Source organism: Lacerta agilis, chromosome 6 (genome assembly GCF_009819535.1).
Source record: "Lacerta agilis isolate rLacAgi1 chromosome 6, rLacAgi1.pri, whole genome shotgun sequence".
Taxonomy (NCBI): domain Eukaryota; kingdom Metazoa; phylum Chordata; class Lepidosauria; order Squamata; family Lacertidae; genus Lacerta; species Lacerta agilis.
The window spans coordinates 72,783,032-72,802,371 of NC_046317.1; the positions used below are offsets into that span (position 1 = coordinate 72,783,032).

Sequence of the window (19,340 nt, forward strand, 5' to 3'; positions counted from 1 at the left end):
GGGGACTAAACTATGGTGGAGGGGAGGCCCGCCTAACTCAGGTAGCCCCTGAGTCTTGTGCCAACTCATGGATGTAATTATTTTTTAAAAAAACATTAATGAACGTAGCTCAGGGGTTGGCAAACTAAGGTCTGTGGGCCGGATCAGGCCCAATTGCCCTCTGGATCTGGCCCGCGGATGGTCCTGGAATTGCTGCTTGGATTGGTGTGATCGTTCGGGCTGTGCCATTTTTTTTGCAATTTTTTTTGGAGATGCCATTTCTTCCCCCTCCTTCCCTCACACCCAGCGCCGCCTCCCTCCCTCCTCCTGGCTTCACCTCACCCTGCGGAGAAAGGGAGCTGGGCTTTTATTGGTGCCAGCAGCCAGCCAATCCAAAGCCTTGCCGCCCATGTGCTGAGGCATGGCCCAGACTCGCCACCTGCCTGCTGGCCTCTCCGTCCATGGCCGCGCTGTGGGCATTGTGATGGGTGTGTCACAGGGCTTTGGCTGGAGCCTGGTGTGCCTGCTGGCCCTACACCTGGTGCTCGGGAAAGCTGGCCCAGAAAGAAGAGGCCCTGCCACCACTGCCGGCTCCCAACCGCCAGCAGAGCAGCGGAGAAGGTAGGAAAGCAGGGGGAGGGGAGGGGCTGGGGGAGAGAGGGGGAGAGAGAGGAGGAGGAGGAGAGTTTGTATTTGATATCCTGCTTTACCACTACCCGAAGGAGTCTCAAAACGACTAACAATCTCCTTTCCCTTCCTCCCCCACAACAAACACTCTGAGGTGAGTGAGGCTGAGAGACTTGTGACTAGCCCAAGGTCACCCAGCAGCTGCATGTGGAGGAGCGGGGACATGAACCCGGTTCACCAGATTACATGTCTACTGCTTTTAACCACTACACCACATTGGTTTGCCGACCCCTGTCCTAGCTTGTTTGGACAAACCATAGTTAAAAAAGCCATAGCGGGTGGTCGGGGCTGCTTCGGCTGCGAGGCGCCCGATCCATCCCGGGGGTTAGGAGCCGCGCTACCGCAGCGCGCGGCTCCGGTTGGGGTGCGGGAAGAGCGTCCCGCACCCTGGGCTCCCCGGCTGTGCCCGCGGAGGCTCCGAACCCTTCCCCTACCCCCCTGTAAAGGGGGAGTGGGGGTGAAGGGACAACGGAGCCGGGCTTACGGGGATATGCCCCAACCGGGATGCAAATGCGGCGGCAAAGCCCGCGGTGAGCGACCAAGTTCTACCTGTGAAGAATGGAGCTAAAGGAACCCGGTGGTCGTGAGTAAATAATCTTGGCAGAAATCGTGTTTTTGGAACGATCCGGGGGGAAGGAGAAAGGCAGCCTGCCTCCCTCCCTTCGAGCCTAAGAAATTAACCAATTTGAGGGATTGCTGCCACAGAACTGGTTATAAAGTATCTAAAATCGATACATGAGACTGGTAAACTTTTTTCTTGGGAAGCTAACTAGCGGAAAATATCTCTATTTAAAGTTGCGGTGTTTGCGCTCCAGCTTAGGAAAATGGCGACGAACAAAGAGACAGGAGAAGAAATATGATACCCACTTCCTCCTCCTCTGCCAGTATGCTGGGTTTCGTCCTTGAACTGGTATTGAACTCTGGACTAACAGATGAACAAAGGCTCACTGCCTTGAAGGTGGAACTAATTTACAGAAAAGTCAAAGTCTTGTGTGGGGGTCTGAAATGGAACCAACTGCCCACAGAGGAGGCTAACAAAACTTTTGACACTTTGGAAGGAAATCTTGTCAAAGAGCTGAGAGGATGGATGGAAAGATGGGAAGAAATGAATGAGCTACTTCGGAGAAGAAATTCGCTTGTTGGGGGTGGCAGCCCCAAGGCGATGTTAAGATTTGCTATATCCAGTCCCCGAGGTGTGAGCTCGGGGGCCAGGGACAGAGAATTAAGGTATTTACAAGAAGAAAAGGAATGCTACAAAGAACCGGAGAAGCTGAGAGAGGGAGAGTTGGATACCTCGGAGCTCGTGGCAAGGAGAGCTTTGGACTGTGCCTGGATCTGTGGACGTTGGGAGAGGGAAGTTGCATGGAAGTTCAGTGCTGATGCCAGCAGGAGAAGAAGAATGGACAGAGGGGGTGTGGGGTGAAGTATTAAGTAAAATCTAAAGCAATCTGTTATGGTATTTTGAAATCGGAGGGTGAACACTGTCAACAATAGTTTGTTTTATTATTTGTTTGAATATGATAAGAGATATTTCAAGTTTATATGTTATTAGCAGCAGTTCAAAGGATAGAAGAGATAGATTTGATGAGGATGATTTGTGAGGATTTATAAGGAAGTAGTATAAATGAAGTCATTTTAAGTGGTTTAAGTTTATAGATTAAGATGATTAAGACTAAGATGAAGATTAAGATGAATGTTTTACTCTATATATATAATTAAGTTTAATTTTTTTTTTTTTAAAATGAAGAGGTTAAAAAGTAGATTATGGATATAAACTCGAAGGTGAAAAGGCAGGGGAAGTCAACTGTCAAGATTGGAAAAAGAAATTTTTTTTTTGTAGATGTCTAATTAAGAAGAAAAATCATGGCAATTTTTGTATAAGATGTGTAATTGTATTTGTTTTGTATGTGTATAAATGTAGGTGTGGTTAAGGTTGTATGTTGTTATAAGTAAAAATGTCAATAAATTCTTATAAAAGTAAAAAACTAACTGTAGTTTGCCCCGCTTTGGACATCATGGCAAACTGCAGCAAATGCTTCCAGTCTCCTCATGGCTGTGCTGCAAGAGGGAAGGGAGAATGCAGAAGCCCAGTGCCCATGCACATTAATGCTAAACCATGATTTAGCATTATGAGCAAACCAGCTCTTTACCGACAAGTTTGTATTCCGATCATTTCATATTAGCCAAATCATTCTTTAAGGGAAACGTGGCATTTGCATTTCTTTCCCCCCCCCCAGAGAAATATTTATATATATATTAATTGGATGTTTATCCACCCTGTGATTATGTGATTACGTACCATACAAGCAGCATCCGCATGATGTTGGAATGTATCACGTGCGCAGAAGCCTCTGTTGTACCTGGGCTGAAATGGGAGCCACCCACAGATGCGGCTCCACCCATGTCAGTCAAAGTGGCTCTCTTGAGTTGGTGGCTTGACAGCTCTTGAGAAAGCTGTGCACTTGAGTGCAACTGCAACATTCTGAAATAAGAAGGAACCTTAATATTACCGACCAGATAATTAAAACCAGGGAGAACTTCCTAAAATACCAGGGTCCTGCTGCCTTCTCCTTTCTCACTTTTGTTCAGTTATTGAAAGAAATGTAGTAACTGAGTGGCCTGCATGGTATCAATGCTTTGTTCTTCTGTTGTCAGTGATGCTGAGCTGAGTGGCCAAGTACAATCTGACCCTGGCAGCTTCTCCTCTGAGCATTGTGCTGCTGCTACTACTGTTGACAACAGCGCAGATAGTCTCTCGGAGCCTTCAGAAAGCAGCCGGGTGCCTCACATGCTCCTGTCTGTCTGTGGAGGTCTTGGGGATGATGGGGAATTATCTCATGGTACGTCTGAAGGAGAGGGAATAATTCTAGTGTGTGGTGCCTCACAAGGCCTTCAGGCACATCTTTGTGCTCGCTAAGGCCTCCCGCCCCTCATAACAGATTGGTTTGGACTTTTTGTTCCTTGGTTGGGGGTGGGGAGGTTTGATGCTGCCCAGTTTTTGTTTTTTGTTTTGGAGGGGGGGGAGCACTGTCTGCCCCACATTACTGTTTTTATTCCTAGGAGAGTGTGGTAACTGCAGGAGGCAGAGGTGGCACACTCTGTTTCTGCATGGTACATCCCCACCCACCCACCTTCCTTGCAGCTGGTTATTCAGAACCCAGCTAAGGCTAAAAAAAGAAATAGAAAACCTGCTTCAAGCTGCTGGAAAAGTGAATGGCAGGCCAGCTGGTCTTCTACACACCATAGTGGATTTGCCCTATGACTCCTTGCCAGGCTGTGTCTTAAAATGGAAATATGCTTGTGTGAAACGAGAGCCCTAGTAAAGGGGAATTTGGGGAAACATATCTACACCACAGACCTTATTAGGTCTAAGTGTCTGTCCTTCTCCCCAGGAGCTGTTGTTCCATCACGTGAACAAGCATCCTTGGCCCCCTCACCCAAACTGAATTTTGCAGGATTCCCTGCGGGGAAACCATGGCAGGATAACTGGCATAACAGCAACAAAAGTTTGTGTGTGTAGATAAGCTCTTAAGGGTACTAAGCATGATGACGTGTCTGTATGGGAGTCATGGCCAGCAGTGGCCGGTGTGGTGGGGACGAGCCCCCCTCCTGACACTGTCACCACTGCAGCTTACCTGGAGGGGGCTGGGAAGGGGGCAGCACGATCGGGATTGTGGAAGTGCACCGTTTGCAGTGCCAGATTGGCTTCACGGGTGTGCCTGTGTACCTCCATCCTCAGCGCTGTCCTGCCCCAGCACTGTCTCAGTAAACTCCAGTGAAGCTGGAGTTGAGAGGGTGGCTCCACCCTACTGCTGGCAAGGTGGAGCGGCTCCTTGTTTGTCGTGATCCTCTAGTTAGCAGCCACCACCAGCTTTGCAAGTCGCTGGAGGGTTGCTGGCCAACTGGCATGTATTTCTCTCTCCCTTCCATTTCTAGCTGAGAAGTTCACGAAGCACATAGTTTCCTACCAAGAGTTTGTGGACAACACAGCAATACTCGAGGACCCAAATTTGGTGATCCAGATCCACAAGAAGTTAGTAGAAGGAGCAGTTTCTGCTCTGCTTCTCCCCCATAACTGCTTTACGTGTGCAAATATGCATGCCCACATCAATCAGCTTCTATTATGTGAGCCTAGAGAAATTATTGGCTATTGCTTGAAATCTGCCTCCCACTGCCCACATCCATCAAAGATGAAGGTGGGACTTTCATTCTTCTCTTATTCTGCTGTGTGTGTTGTGTTCTGTCTGCGCTGAAAATACTCCCTGTACAATCTAAAATTTGCTGACATGTATGAAGTCCCACAGCCCTTCATTATGAGCTCACTGTCACTGACAACAGTAAAAATAAGGTGTGCTGGGCTTGGCTTTTAGTGCATGTGCGAATGGCTGCAATTATGGGGTAGAATTCATGCTGCACTGTCCAGAGGAAGGCCTTACCAATATGCCATTTTTAGAGTCGTCTTGGGCAGTGTATGCCAAATTTCAGCTTTCTATCTGTTGTGGAATTATAACAGTTTGGGTTCCCCATGAGGTGGCAGTGAGCCCAGGTGTGTGTGTGTGTGTGTAGGAGTGTTCTGAATGCATGTCTTTTCATGCTGCATCCTCACTGGTACATCCATATCTCAATGCTTTGCTACCACATGAATGGGGCTACAGACAGAGTGAAATTTCTTCCCCTCTCTTTGCTTGCAGATATTATAACTGGGCAGTTGCAGCCCCTATGCTCCTCTCCTTACAAGCTTTCCAAAAGGACCTTCCCAAGGTAAGCTAAAGTAGTCTACACTGTACAAAGTTGGAGAACTGAAATGTCTTGTTTAAGCTCATAGGTCTCAAAAATCAAAGAATGCTTTGGCACAAATGTTTAATATCTGGAGACAGCCAGCTCTAGATGGAAAGGAGCAAGTGCATAGCATGGGGTTATTTTTGGATACATCATTGTCACATAGCTCACAGTGGCTATGAGTACCAAATTTCTGACTTTGGTTGGTTTACCAGCCTTTTAAAAGCCTTTATTTTCACTTTACCTTGATTGTTAGAGTCTTGACACAGCAGAGGTTTTCTTACCTCCTGTCTTCCAGATCACTGACCAGCTGGTACCTCCTGTCTTCTAGAGCAAGAATTTCTAAGCTGACTTTGACGTGTCCTGTCTCTATATGCATGGGCATTCTCCTCGGCTAAATTGCACCTTCTCACCCCACAGAAACTTTAGTAAATCTTTGTAATGCCTCATAATTCTCTGCACTTCCAGTTTGGAAGACAACCTGGTGCCAGTTCTGTGTTGGCATTGGTTGATCAGCTGTTCATTCTGGGGGCTAAGAATACACCTTTTGACCTCTCTGCCAGCTTGGTCATATTTCTTCTGCTGGGATAGCTGAGAGGAGACCCCTGTTGCCCTGACAGAGCTACAATTCTTGCTCTGTGTGCGGAATAGGGGTCTTCTCTCAGCACCCTTAGCAAACTGAAGCTCCCATGATTCTTTGTGGACAATTGTGACTATTTCAAAGTGGAATAATACTGCTTTAAATGTGTAATGCAGATGGGGCCTAAGCATTTGATACTGGCTACTCTGGAATCTAGGGCATATCCTACATCTGTATGACTAATCAATTGCTGTTTTTAATTAAGGTAGTAAGAACATCCTGTCATGGTATGTGGATGATCTCATTTGGGGTTGAACCTAATTCACCACTCGTTTTCTCTTCATGTCATCAGAGTACTGTCGACAGGCTCATGAAGGAAAAGATGCCCAAGAAGGGTGGCAGATGGTGGTTTTCCTGGCGGCGAAGAGAGCTTTCACATGAGGAGGTACTTTGTGCACCATGATTCTATGAAGTTATGCTGTGGGAAGGAAACATTGCAACATTTTGGTCTGAACTTCTGTAGGCAGCTGATCTGGAGCTGAACTTCAATTTGGGATTAGCTAACATGAATGTGAAACTGGAATATTTTGCCTTTGGATAAAATTCTAACTCAAGCACAGGAAAAAGCTGTGATACAGTCTCTTCAGTGCTGCAGAGGTAGATTTGGAGGAGGCAGAGGTCACATTCACACCTTACACTTAAAGTGCTGATTGTTGTTTAGTCGTGTCCGACTCTTCATGACCCCATGGACCAGAGCACGCCAGGCACTCCTGTCTTCCACTGCCTTCCCCAGTTTGGTCAGACTCATATTGGTAGCTTCAAGAACACTGTCCAACCATCTTGTCCTCTGCCGTCCTCTTCTCCTTGTGCCCTCCATCTTTCCCAACACCAGGGTCTTTTCCAGGGAGTCTTCTCTTCCAGGGAGGTGGCCAAAGTATTGGAGCCTCAGCTTCAGAATCTGTCCTTCCTGTGAGCACTCAGGGCTGATATTCCACTTTAATCAGGTTTGGCTCCCCCCTGACCAAATAATTCTGGGAATTTGCTGTCTCCACTGGCCATTATTTCCTCAGGCTCCTGCTTCTCAGGTCAACTTCCTTTAGTCACCCTGTCTCTTCACTAGCTTCACTAGCATTCCTCCCCGCCCCGAAAAATAATAACAATAGCACACAACCCCTCCTGACTCAAGCTCTGTGAGACATCAGTGGATAAATAAAATGTCAGTGTTGTTACAATGTCAAAATACCAGATACAAAGGCCTAGCTTCTGCACAACATGACAGCTTAGCTGCTAGAATTGCAAACATCCTCCAGCAGAGGAGGGCTGACTCTGAACCCAATATTCTGAACCAGAAATAGATAGACAATCTGTCTATAATTGCCTTTTCACTTTCACCTTTCTGCATTATTAAAAAGTGCTAAGGGCCCATTTTCAGACTTGTTCCTTCCATATGTGTTGGAGATGCTATGTCAAAGTGCTCCCAGTATATCCAAGCTCACATGGCCATACTTGGTTGGATGATCCTCCTCCCACTGATTCCTCAGCGTTAAAATGAGGGTTATTGCCTATAGTTGTGAACACCTGTGCTCCTTGAAATTCCTCTTTAAGGCTGTTGAGAATCCAGCAATAGCTTGAGGTCCACGAGTTCCTTCACCCCTGGAGAAATAATATTTCCTTTGGTATATTTGTCTGTGCTTGGAGATGCCATTGCACCTGCTTCTTTGCGGTGTGCCTGAGACTTTGGTTTGCTGCTCTAACTGTTGCTTAAAGAAGATTAGTGATTTCCAATCTCTTGTGTCCACAGCATGAATCCACCGCACAGAAATCTAGTAGAGCTAATTCCTCACTGCGGAGGTAAGATGTCAGCATGCCCTGAGGTGAAGCAATGTTCAGGGTACCAAAGGACAAATTTACTGGTTTTGTTTTTCGCTTTTTAAAAGTTATAATGAGGAAACCATCTTTATTTTTAAATCTTGCAAAACGAAGCAGTCTCAGTCCCTGAACTAATTGGGCCATATACACCTGTATTGTCTGCATCTCCTGACAGCAATTTTCCAGGGTTTCAGACAGAGAGCCTTTCCCAGCCTTACCTGTAAATTCTGGGGATTGAAACTGGGATCTTCTGTAAGCAGATGCTGCATCATTGAGCTACGAACATTCCTTCCCTTCCCTTTCATTGTTTAACATGGAAACTTGCCTGACAATGGTTCTATGAAATGCTTCTGCTCTTTGTTTCTCAGGAAGATTGCTGTGTTTTCTAGACCCAAGTTTATTCTGGATATTGTATTACAGCCTTTGGAGAACAATGCTTAAGAACATAAGAAGGGCCTGCTGGATCAGGCCAAGAGCCCATCTAGTTCAGCATCCTCTTCTCACAGTGGAAAACTCACAAAGCAAGACCCCCAAACACAAGAGCACTCTCCCCTCCTGTGGGTTCTAGCAACTGGTATTTGGAAACATCACTAGCCTCGGATCATGGAGGCAGAGCTTAGCCATCATGGTCATTGATGGCATCATCCTCCATGAATTTCATCACACTTTTTTCATGTAGCATCTACTACTTAACATCTAGGCAAGTTTATGCTTGCTGGTAACTGCTTAGGACAGGAATGAGAACTTTTTGCCCTCCAGATGTTGCTAGCGTTTACTATCCATGGGAGTTGATTATCCATGACCATTTGCAGTGCTGGCTGGGACTGGTGGGAACTGGGAGTCCAGCAGCCTCTAGTGGCTTAGATGATGACCTCGACTCATTTCAGATTCCCCAGAATTATGTAGGGTGACATCTCTGTTTCCCCCTCAAATAGTGAATAGCCATTTTCCTGCTCTTTGGGATTTGGCTGCTATTCTTGATCTTTGCCCCATTTTCACTCTTGAAATTCTCATTCTGCTTCTTTGTACTGCAGAAGAGATGATGGTTCATCCAGTGATGACGACTCTATATCCTCAGGCCGAGGGGAGAGACCCGTACCAGATGCTCTCACACAGAAGTTTCTTCCAACCTACAAGAAATCCCTAAGGCTCTCTTCAGATCAAATTGTATGTAGTTTTAAGGGGTTCTCCCCCCCCCCTTGTTGCCTTTTGTATGTATTAATGTGACTTCTTTGCTTTGAGAGATGGACCTCCAAACAGGCTTGCCTCATTGGAATTTCTGGACGATCCTTTGCAATTACAGCTCAAACCCCTTAACTATGAGTTAGATCCCAATGACTTTTGGATGTAGATCCCAATGACTTTTGGATGTTAAGGGCCTAACTACACATCACATTAATGGCACAAGAGCAGCAGCTGTAGTTTTTTAAAAAAAATAAATACTAGGCTGAGGTTATGAGTGATTGTCATTGGAACTGCAGCATGTGAGGACAATAAATTTAAAGCCTTCTCTGCTCCCCACCATCTTGGTAAGGACATGGCAATCGCCCTTAGAAGAAGAAGAAAAAACTCCCATTATTATTGCAAGCTGGAGGAGGAGAGGGCAGAGGGTTAAGAAAGAGCTATGAGTAGAGGAGGGCACTTTCCCCAGCCTTTGGACTCCCTGGGAAACTCAACAAACCTGCCACGTCTGGAACTTGGTGTGGAGAGTGCAGTTGAATGAGACACAGCGGTGGGCAGGCTGAGGAAATACCATCCACCTTGAGACAGGCCATGAAAAGCAAGTCTAGACTGAGAGACTAGGGTGATGTCTACTATTACTAGGAACACGTCTTGTCACGAGACTTTTGTGGGGGGGTCTGAAAATTTGTTTGGACCTGGAGTAAGAACCTGGAGGCTGAGAGGGAGGGTGTATCAGAAGGAAAATGAACTGACACACACACACACACACACACACACACACACACACACACTAACATTTTTATATAATAATATAATTTTTTTATATACCCCGCCCATCTGGCTGGGTTTCCCCAGCCACTCTGGGCGGCTTCCAACAAAACATTAAAAAATACATTAAAACACCAGTTGTTAAAAACTTCCCTAAACGGGGCTGCTTTCAGATGTCTTCTAAAAGTCAGTTTTTTATTTCCTTGACATCTGATGGGAGGGCATTCCACAGGGCAGGCACCACTACCGAGAAGGCCCTCTGCCTGTTTCCCTGTAACCTCATGTATTTTTGTAATATTTTTGTTTGTTGTCTGTGGTTGCTTCAGTTTTCTATACGTCACTTAGAGATATAGCGGTATAAGAATGGTGTAGATCATCCTTCATCATTGCCACTAATTGCATCCCTTTCCCCCTGACTGTTTTTTAAAAAAATAAAATAATAATAATAATAATCCACTCTGTGATGGCTAATCTACACTAACAGCAATGGACAGATGCTGAACATGGTGGGTTTTTTCCCCCTTTAAATCTCTCTTTACTGTAGAAAAGTCTCAACCTGAGAGACGGTGTCAATGAGGTAGCGTTCAGCGTGACCACTCAGTACCAGGGCACATGTCGTTGTGAAGCCAACATCTATCTATGGAACTGGGATGACAAGGTGGTGATCTCTGATATTGATGGAACTATCACCAGGTAAGTCCCTTTGGCATCACTCCCACTAACACTGAACATGGTGCCATCATGCCAGCAGGATTGGAGGCAAAATGGGGCTGCTGAGAAACAAAAGCAAAGTGTCAACATGCACTGGGAAGCAAAAACAAAATACTGAAATGGGCAGTGAAAGCTCCCACCCAAAATAACCTAATGAGGACTGTGCAGGCTCACATGTTTCTAGCAGCCATGGAATGTTAAGTATCATTCGTCTAGCGAAGTGGCAATGCAGCACGGAGGTTTTCGTGCCGAATTTTTTTTTTTTCGTCATGCGAGGCAGCCCCATTGACTTTTTTGTCTTGCGGGGCAGCCTTCCGCTAGCGAATGCCGTTCGTCTAGCGAGTTTTTCGTCTAGCGAGGCATTCGTCTAGCGGGGCACCACTGTACTATCCTGGAGGGTGGCATGGCTAAGTGCCTGACTGAAGCTCTAAACCGAAGCTTTTCCCTTAGGAAATGAGGAAGCTCTGTAACAATTTGTTGCCAAATCCCACATAAGAACATATAACAGTCATCAGATTTTCACTATAAGGTAGAACCTGAACCATGAGCTACACTGCAAGGAGTTCATAGTTGTTTTATATGCACATGTTTCTCATTATTCCTCTTCCCATTAGGTCTGATGCTCTAGGGCATATCTTGCCACACCTTGGGAAAGACTGGACCCACCAAGGCATTGCAAAGCTCTTCCACAAAATCCACTTGTAAGTTGTAGCTACTATGTAGTTCATCTTTGGTGGTGAACTTGTCACTTAGGTGAGAGCAATGTCTACTTACTGGTTTCACCAGATTAATGTGTCCAAGTATGTAAAATCACTGGAGAGTAGTATATACTTTTTTATTCAGATATGTTTCACAACTGCTCAGCAGGTGAGAATGTAATTTTCTTCCTTTCCCCCTGCTCAGTTTGTTAAAGAGGTTTTATACTTCTTGATACCCTTGGCAACTCATCTAGGAAGTGATATCTTTTAAAACCAGTCTCCTTTAAACAATGTCTGCATTCTGCTAATACTATTTTCCTATGTCTCTATCATAGTTTTTTTTTTTAAAATGTATGTTCTTTTGCTTATATCCCTCCTTTCTTCCAATATGACAAGGGCAATGAAGCAGCAGCAGAATGGGAGAGGGGTGACAATGACTTTTAAAAGGCAAATGTTATTGGCATTAGAGGGGTCTTTGAGAAATATTTCAGCACTCCAAACTACAGCCTTGCTTTACTCATAAGAGTAAGGAATGGGTGTGAGTAATTAAAATCAAGCCATTGAAACTGGAGGTAGAGACTAAGATCATTTGCATTCATACCATACCTCCCAAAGAATCTTGGGGACTGTAGTTTGTAAAGGGTGCTGAGAGCTGCTAGGAGAACCATAACAAACTACAGCTCCCAGAGTTCTTTGGGAGAAGCCATGACTGTTAAACTGGTATAAAAGTGTTTTTAAATACTGTATATGGTGTGGATGTGACCCAAAGGGTCTGGGCATTATGCAGATATTTTACCGGTACTTGTTTTAATTATACCTTCGTTCCAGGAATGGATACAAGTTTCTTTACTGTTCAGCCAGATCCATTGGCATGGCACATATCACCAAAGGATACCTGACATGTGTCAATGACCAGGGTTGTGTGCTCCCCAAAGGTCCCATACTGTTGGCACCCAGCAGTCTCATCTCAGCCTTTCATAGGTAAGTTCCCTTTTCCATCCCTCACCATGTGTTGATGCGACATAGCTTGTTTACTTTGTGCAGCTGGACTTTGGTGTTTCACCATTTTCTGCTTGCTTTGTCTTCTCCAATGTAGAGAAGGACAGGAAGCTAATTAAGCACATGGGGATATATTTGGGGAACATTTTATGCTTTGGAATGCATATTTTCCATTTAATGCATGGAAACAACAAATTCAACAAAGACACAAACGATCTTTAGCGCGTGCACACACACAAACATTGCAACTGAAAACCAAGTTAAAGAGAAAAGAAAGTGTTAACAATACGGAATTCTTTATTGCAGCAAAACAATTATCCATACACACCAACACTCAGATAATAATTCCTTAATAAGCCACAAAGGTCTCCCCTTTACATTTAATATCATGTGCATGAAATATGAGAGACAACATCTTGCAAGGGAGAGGATTTCCAAAACCATCCAAACTGTAAATGTGCGATTTGTTTTGTAAGGTGTTAAAATGTATGGCCTTCATTTAACTAATGTTTTACCTGTACTTACAAGTGTCTTGAACTGAATAACTTTTACTTGTTCCCAAAATAACTGATGGCAGCCACTGATTTATTGAGAGAAAATGTGGTGCAATTGTGTATGTAGGCTAAAAACCCAGTCATTCTCACCTTCTGTCCCTCTATGGTTTTGTTTCTTAGATTCTGTTACGGAATGGGTACATCAGCTACTGCCAGCCAGACACCTTCCAACTGTTATGAGCTACAGTGCTGACTTGGACTGTTGAGACCTCCAGTCCAAAACATCTAGAAGGTGCCAGGCTGGCGAAAGCTGGTGTCGATTCTTCTTCTTTTCTCTTATATTCTTACCTTATTTGGCCAGGGGATGGGTGGGAGCAGCACCCCGACATGGTACTAATGAAATGTCTGCCCACCATCGTTACAGGGAAGTGATTGAGAAGAAGCCAGAGGTGTTCAAAATTGCTTGTTTGACTGACATCCGGAACCTCTTTGGCCGCAACAAGCAGCCTTTCCATGCTGCTTTTGGGAACAGACCAAATGTGAGTGGGGGGGGGGGTCACCTGGTGCATGAAGGGGCGAGGGGGGGGTCTTCCTTGTGGGGAATTCCTGCCTTGCCCATGACCTTGGTCTTCCTCTGTTTCCTCCTGAGCAGGATGTCCATGCCTACAAAGAAGTGGCGTTACCAGAAACTCGTATATTCACTGTGAACCCCAAGGGGGAATTGACACAGGAGCACATAAAAATCCACAAGTCAACGTAAGCCTTCCAATTTAACCGGAGCATTTCCTGCATTGAATTTGAAGCTCTTTGCAAGACGGTAGACACGGTGCTTTTAATGTTGTTGTTACATTTATATCCTGCCTTTCCTCAAGTGAATTGAAGGTGGCATACGTGGTTTTCCACATTAATGTCCTCGGAAAAACTCTGTGAAATAGGTTAAACTAAGAGAGGGTGACTACCCTTTGATTGCCCAAAGAGCTTCATGATGGAGTGGAAATTTGAGCCCTGGTTTCCCAGGTCCTGGGACGCGGGTGGCGCTGTGGGTTAAACCACAGAGCCTAGGGCTTGCTGATCAGAAGGTTGGAGGTTCGAATCCCTGCAATGGGGTGAGCTCCCGTTGCTCGGTCCCAGGGCCTGCCCACCTAGCAGTTCAAAAGCACGTCAAAAGTGCAAGTAGAAAAATAGGTACCACTCCGGCGGGAAGGTAAACGGCGTTTCGTGTGCTGCTCTGGTTCGCCAGAAGCGGCTTAGTTATGCTGGCCACATGAACCCGGAAGCTGTACGCTGGCTCCCTCGACCAGTAACGTGAGATGAGCGCCGCAACCCCAGAGTCGGACACGACTGGACCTAATGGTCAGGAGTCCCTTTACCTTTACCTTTACTTCCCAGGTCCTAGTCTGACATGCTACTCACTATACCACACCAGTATGCATTTAAAAATCCAGGAAAAGCAAACTCTGCAGCCAGAACAGCAGTTTCCCCTCCTGCCCAAGTAACATTTAAGTGCAACATGGTACAGTGTGATGTTTGGGTTTTTCTTTCCTTGATCAACAGCAGTCATTGATGGGGGAGGGTGACAGTGGAAGCTTGCAATGTCATTGTGTCACCTGGTGAGCACTACTAAAAGTAACAGGTGGGTGAAAGAACTCGCCATGGGGATGCCATTTTCAGTGGCATCCCCAGTGTGGATGTTATGTCCCACCCTTTAGCTTGTTCCGATCCCCAACTGGTAGTTGTTTCTACCTGCCCTGTATGTGGATAAAACTGTGTTTGTTGCCTTACTGAAATTCAAGGGAGATGTGTGCTTCCAGGGCAGTGGGTGAGAGTGCGAGGAAGGAGGCTTGCTGTCTTTAATCCTTTATATTCTATTTTTTTCTAGATATGACCGACTGAGTGAGGTGGTAGAGCTCCTCTTTCCACCTATTGGCAAGGATGTGAGCGTTTCATTGGCTTCCCCAGAATTCAGCCAGTTCTCTTACTGGAGATCTCCATTGGCCACTGTTGACTTTGAAGATTTTGCCTTGTGATGCAGAGCCAACAACATTCCAAAGCATATTTCACTGTTGGTCCTCTAGTATAATGGGCAGGCAGCAGACATCTCTTGTAGCATCTTCTCCACCATGTGCAATACTTGAGCTTTCAGATAGCAGGGGGAAGGGGGACACTCAGGACTCCATTCCCCATTTGTGTGTGTGTGTGGGAGGGATACATTTCCCAACCCAGGGTTTGACAGATGTGTTTATGCCATATGACAGAATGCATTTTACCTGCAATCTTGTAACCTGGGTGCATTTAAGAGTTGGTGACACTGGATTTGGCTGAATATTAATAATGGCTGCTAGTCTCCCTCCTCCTGTTTCTGCCTGATGACTTGCATAGTTGATGGCTGCAGAAACCACAAGGTTTGGGATGGAAGAACAGGAGAAGAATACTCACCTAATGGACATTTAGGAGCTTCAGTCTGTTATGTCAATGAATTCCTCTGGCTTTGTCAAATAGCTCTTGTCTGGATTGTGGTCAGTATTCAGTAATGGCATCAATATGTGCCTGGACACTAAGTGCCTTAATGATCTTTGATAGGGTGGTCTATCTGAGTCTCGTGGTGTGTCCCGTCCCCATCCCCATCCCCGGCCCAGGCCAAGAGCTGAAAGTGCAGATTTTGCTATTGGAGTATACACAACTTCCACTGCCATCTCAGTTCTCAGGTATTGATTTTAACATTTCAAAAAAATCAGCAAATCTGGTTTGATCAGCGATGAGAGTCGGACAGAAACAATGACAACTCTATCATACCATCTTCAGCTACTATGAGCTCCATGTTTTAGCTGGTTATAATAATACCCGAAGTACTGGGTGTGGTTGTTCTCATACCCCAAGGTGTGTGTAGCTGCTTATTATTTTATTTAATTTTTCTTTTGCTGCTGGGTGTGTGATGATGCGTTCCTCCACTCCCACCCCAAAATAATGTGCATTTTAAAGTACTTGGATTAGCAGTTGGGAGGGAAAAGGTGGAAGGAAACACATAAGGACAGATGATGAAGAAGTGGAGAAGTAGTAAAGTCGCTCTGGAGCACTTTGGAGGAGTTTTGCAGGCTCCCCTCCCTCCTGTACATTGGCAGCATTGCTGTGAAGATAGTCTCTAGCCTTAGGCACCAATTCTTGTTCTACCTCACTTTTATGTGCCTCCTTTTGTGAAACTAGATGGTACTTCACTGCACAAAGAGGTGGATTAGACTATAGCTACTATACGTTGGAGCCAAAGGATTCTACTGTGCAAATGCAGCAATAAAGTTTTTTGCATGTCTGAAACGCCTTGTGCATCTCTTGTGGTTTCCATCAAATCTGTGTTTCCACCCAACTAGGAGGGAGGGACTCCAATCTTGGGCACATCCAGTGAGAAACATCAGATGGGAAAGGCCCAAGACACTACACAGAGCTACTGCCTATCTGAATCAATGTTACTCTGCTGGATGAACCAATATTCTGACTTTATTATAAAACATTTTCCTGGGTCCGTATTTAAAACTATTCAGTTTGCCACCACCAGTGGCTTTCCATCTGCTGCTGTCCCAAGCAATAGATTTCCAGTTCTTAGTTGCAACTTCATCCTCCTTTGATATTGTTTCCCATCACCATAACAGGAGCCACCCAGAGTGTTGGGAGCTGCCCAGAGTGGCTGAGGCAACACAGTCACACGGGCAGCATATTATTATTTTATTTTATTTTATTTTAATTGATTGATTGGGGACCTTTGGCCTTTAGATGTGGCACAATTGGTGTTGCCAACCTGAATAAAATACTGGGGCTGGGGCAGATGTGCTCTCCCATAATCAATGCACACACACCATTTTGAATGGCAAAGCTCATCAACTTTGGGGGCACTTGGCCCCCTCAAGTATTTTATTGGGTAGGTGAAGGGACCTTGGCTCCTAGGCATTGTCTCATTGTGCCAATAGGAGCCAACTCCCATCATCCCTGGTCATTGGCCATTGCAGCTAGGGCTGCTGGGAGTTGGAATTTATCAATGTATGGGAGGGCCATGGCTTCCTCATTTATAGGGCCAACATATCTTAAAACCAGATTACGTGCAGCATGGATTATTTGGTTTGAAATTTTCCCTGGGGGAAAGAGCAAAAGGTGTGTGTGTGTGTGTGTGTGTGTACACATACATACGTACACACACACACAAGCCTATCCATATTGGTTGAAGCCCATCAATGGCCTCCCTATTTAATTCATTGCCAGTGTCATGTGAAAAGAATGTGCTAGGTTTCCACCTCTCTTAGCCTTAAAACTCCAGATGTTTTCATAATAAGCAGCTGCTACCCACCCAGCTTAAAGACATAGCCCTGTCCTTGATCACAAAATCCTAGCATATTTGGAGGAAAACTGATGGGTTGACTTGCTTTACCTCCAGCCTATGAATAGAACTCTACATTATATACAGTTCCATGTCGTTTCTTTTTTCGAATCATGTACCGTATTTTTCGCTCCATAAGAGACACCTTTTTCCTCCTAAAAAGTAAGGGGAAATATCTGTGCATCTTATGGAGCGAATGGTGGTCCCTGGAGCCGAATTGCCCAGGGGCCAAAAGAGGATCATGCTTTTTATTTTACAAAGAGAAAAGGGGGTGTTGAAAGGACCCTGCTCAGCAGCTGATCAGCAAGAGATCGGGAGAGAGATAAGAGTCCCCGACTCACTTTCAGCCCAGCCCCCTTACCCAGGCCTCCATTGTTGAATGTGCTGCAGAGGGAGGTTGTTTGTTTCCCCAGGGCATGTGACTGACTGATTAGATTATCTGTCTGGAAACTGTAGAAAAGGCTCCCTTTCCTTAAGAAGATGTAGAAATGTGAGTTGAACCCCATTAAAACGAGGCTTTTCCTCTTTGCTTTTCCCCCTTTGCAAAAAAGCTGCACAAATCTGAGCTGATCCTCAAAAAACCCAGGGCTTTTCCCTTTGCAAAAAAGCTGCAAAACTTTGAGCTGATCCTCAAAAAACAGGGTTTTTCCCTTTGGAAAAAAAGCTGCAAAACTTTGAGCTGATCCTCAAAAAAACCCAGGGCTTTTAGAGGAGGAAAACCAGAAAAATATTTTTTTCTTGTTTCCTCCTCTAAAAATGAGGTGTGCCCTATGGTCTGGTGAGCCCCATGGAGCGAAAAATACAGTATGTTGAAGCCTCTGAGGCTACAATTTGAAGCAGAAGACTGATTCTTTTGCCATATTTCTATTGAAAGTATTTCTGCTTCCCATTCCACTAAGTTGCATTTACCTCTGCTTCAGAAAAAAAGCAAGACATCTTTCCTCACTGAGATCTGTGCAATCTAATATTTCAGGGTTGTTTTTTAATGGACAAACACTTTGACCCTTTAATTAGCTGCAGGCTGGCACAGAACAGGCATGACAAGCATGAGGAAAATGCTCTTATCTGCAAAATTATTTTCCCCTTTCATTTCATAATTTATTTCATGAAATTAATATACCTCTTGGTTGTAGAAAGAAACCTCAAAGCCCTTTTGCATGCCCTCAACCTTCACGTTCCAAGCAGATATGAGTGGTAGTTTGTGTTCAGCACATGCAGCTGAGAGAAGGAGTGGCTTGCCAAAGGCTAACTGGTTGTGAGATTTGTAGCGGAGTCTTTCTGCTTAATTCACAAGGGAAATCTCTTAAGGGAGGGATGAGAAACCTGCTGTGGTCTTCTCCAGATGTTGCTGAATTACAAATCCCATCATCTCTAACCATTCACTATAATGTTGTTTTCCCCAATTGTCATGCCCCTGGTTGATCTGCCCACACATACACCCTGCCAAAGCTTCCATTAGCCATGCAATTAATCTTTCCCTCTGCATGGCTAATACTTTTGGCCATGGACATTTAACTTTGCATACAAGCTCAGTATTGTTTTGCTAACAATTAAAGCACTTTCCCATCCATGCTACAGACCTGATCCAAATAGGTTTTTCTCCCTTCTCTAATCTCCCTGCTGCTTTTAGCCCAACAAAAAAACAAAAACCCCAGGTTGCTGATATAATCTCCTTCTTCATGTGCAACTCGGCCTTTAGCCCCTATGCAATCCTTGCTCTGATAAAGGCTGAGGCTATTTGAACTATGCTTCTATTGGGCCAATATGGAGGTCAGTACTGGGTCTACACAACTGAAAGCAATGCTCATGCATTCAGCTTTGAATTTTGGTTCTTAAGGATCTGAGCCCTAGATGGGAATGTCTCAAGAAGTTGCAGGAAGTGGCATCTTGCAGGTTTCAAGGAGCAGCAAAGATTTCATTCTCGCAAGCGGTGAAAATGTTGAGCAGTGGTTGCACGCAAAGAGCTGTAGATGCTGTAACTGCTACGAACCTACACCTGTTTATCCATATATAGCAACCCACATATCCCACCAGCAATCTGGAAAACAAACTCTAGACGGGTGTTGTTTGATTTTCTCAGTAACTCAAGCCTCATGTTTTGTAGGTGGGGGGTTTTGTGTGTGGCTCTTTATGTTTAGAAGATACAGTAATCCAATCTCGGAAACCTTGGTGAGAGTCTCCCTCCTGCCCAACAGTACAAACAGTCATTCAACTTTTACAATCTGAACAAAATG

The 19,340-nt window shown here is 45.0% G+C and overlaps 1 protein-coding gene across 5 annotated transcripts in view; it reads left to right on the plus strand.

Moving 5' to 3' along the window:
* The window catches only part of LPIN3 (lipin 3), a 40,875-nt gene extending 25,519 nt beyond the window's left edge, over window positions 1-15,356 (plus strand). For 4 of the 5 annotated variants that reach the window (XM_033153405.1, XM_033153404.1, XM_033153402.1 and 1 more), the window contains exons 9-20: window positions 3,322-3,506; window positions 4,603-4,699; window positions 5,358-5,427; window positions 6,378-6,470; window positions 7,827-7,876; window positions 8,929-9,061; window positions 10,389-10,537; window positions 11,170-11,256; window positions 12,082-12,234; window positions 13,171-13,285; window positions 13,399-13,502; window positions 14,626-15,356. In XM_033153405.1, the coding sequence (XP_033009296.1) occupies window positions 3,322-3,506; window positions 4,603-4,699; window positions 5,358-5,427; window positions 6,378-6,470; window positions 7,827-7,876; window positions 8,929-9,061; window positions 10,389-10,537; window positions 11,170-11,256; window positions 12,082-12,234; window positions 13,171-13,285; window positions 13,399-13,502; window positions 14,626-14,773 (1,384 nt within the window). In that variant the 3' untranslated portion in view covers window positions 14,774-15,356. The remainder of the gene's footprint in view (window positions 1-3,321; window positions 3,507-4,602; window positions 4,700-5,357; window positions 5,428-6,377; window positions 6,471-7,826; window positions 7,877-8,928; window positions 9,062-10,388; window positions 10,538-11,169; window positions 11,257-12,081; window positions 12,235-13,170; window positions 13,286-13,398; window positions 13,503-14,625) is intronic. The other variant, XM_033153406.1, reaches the window with a different exon arrangement.
* The last annotated feature ends 3,984 nt before the right edge of the window (window positions 15,357-19,340 follow it).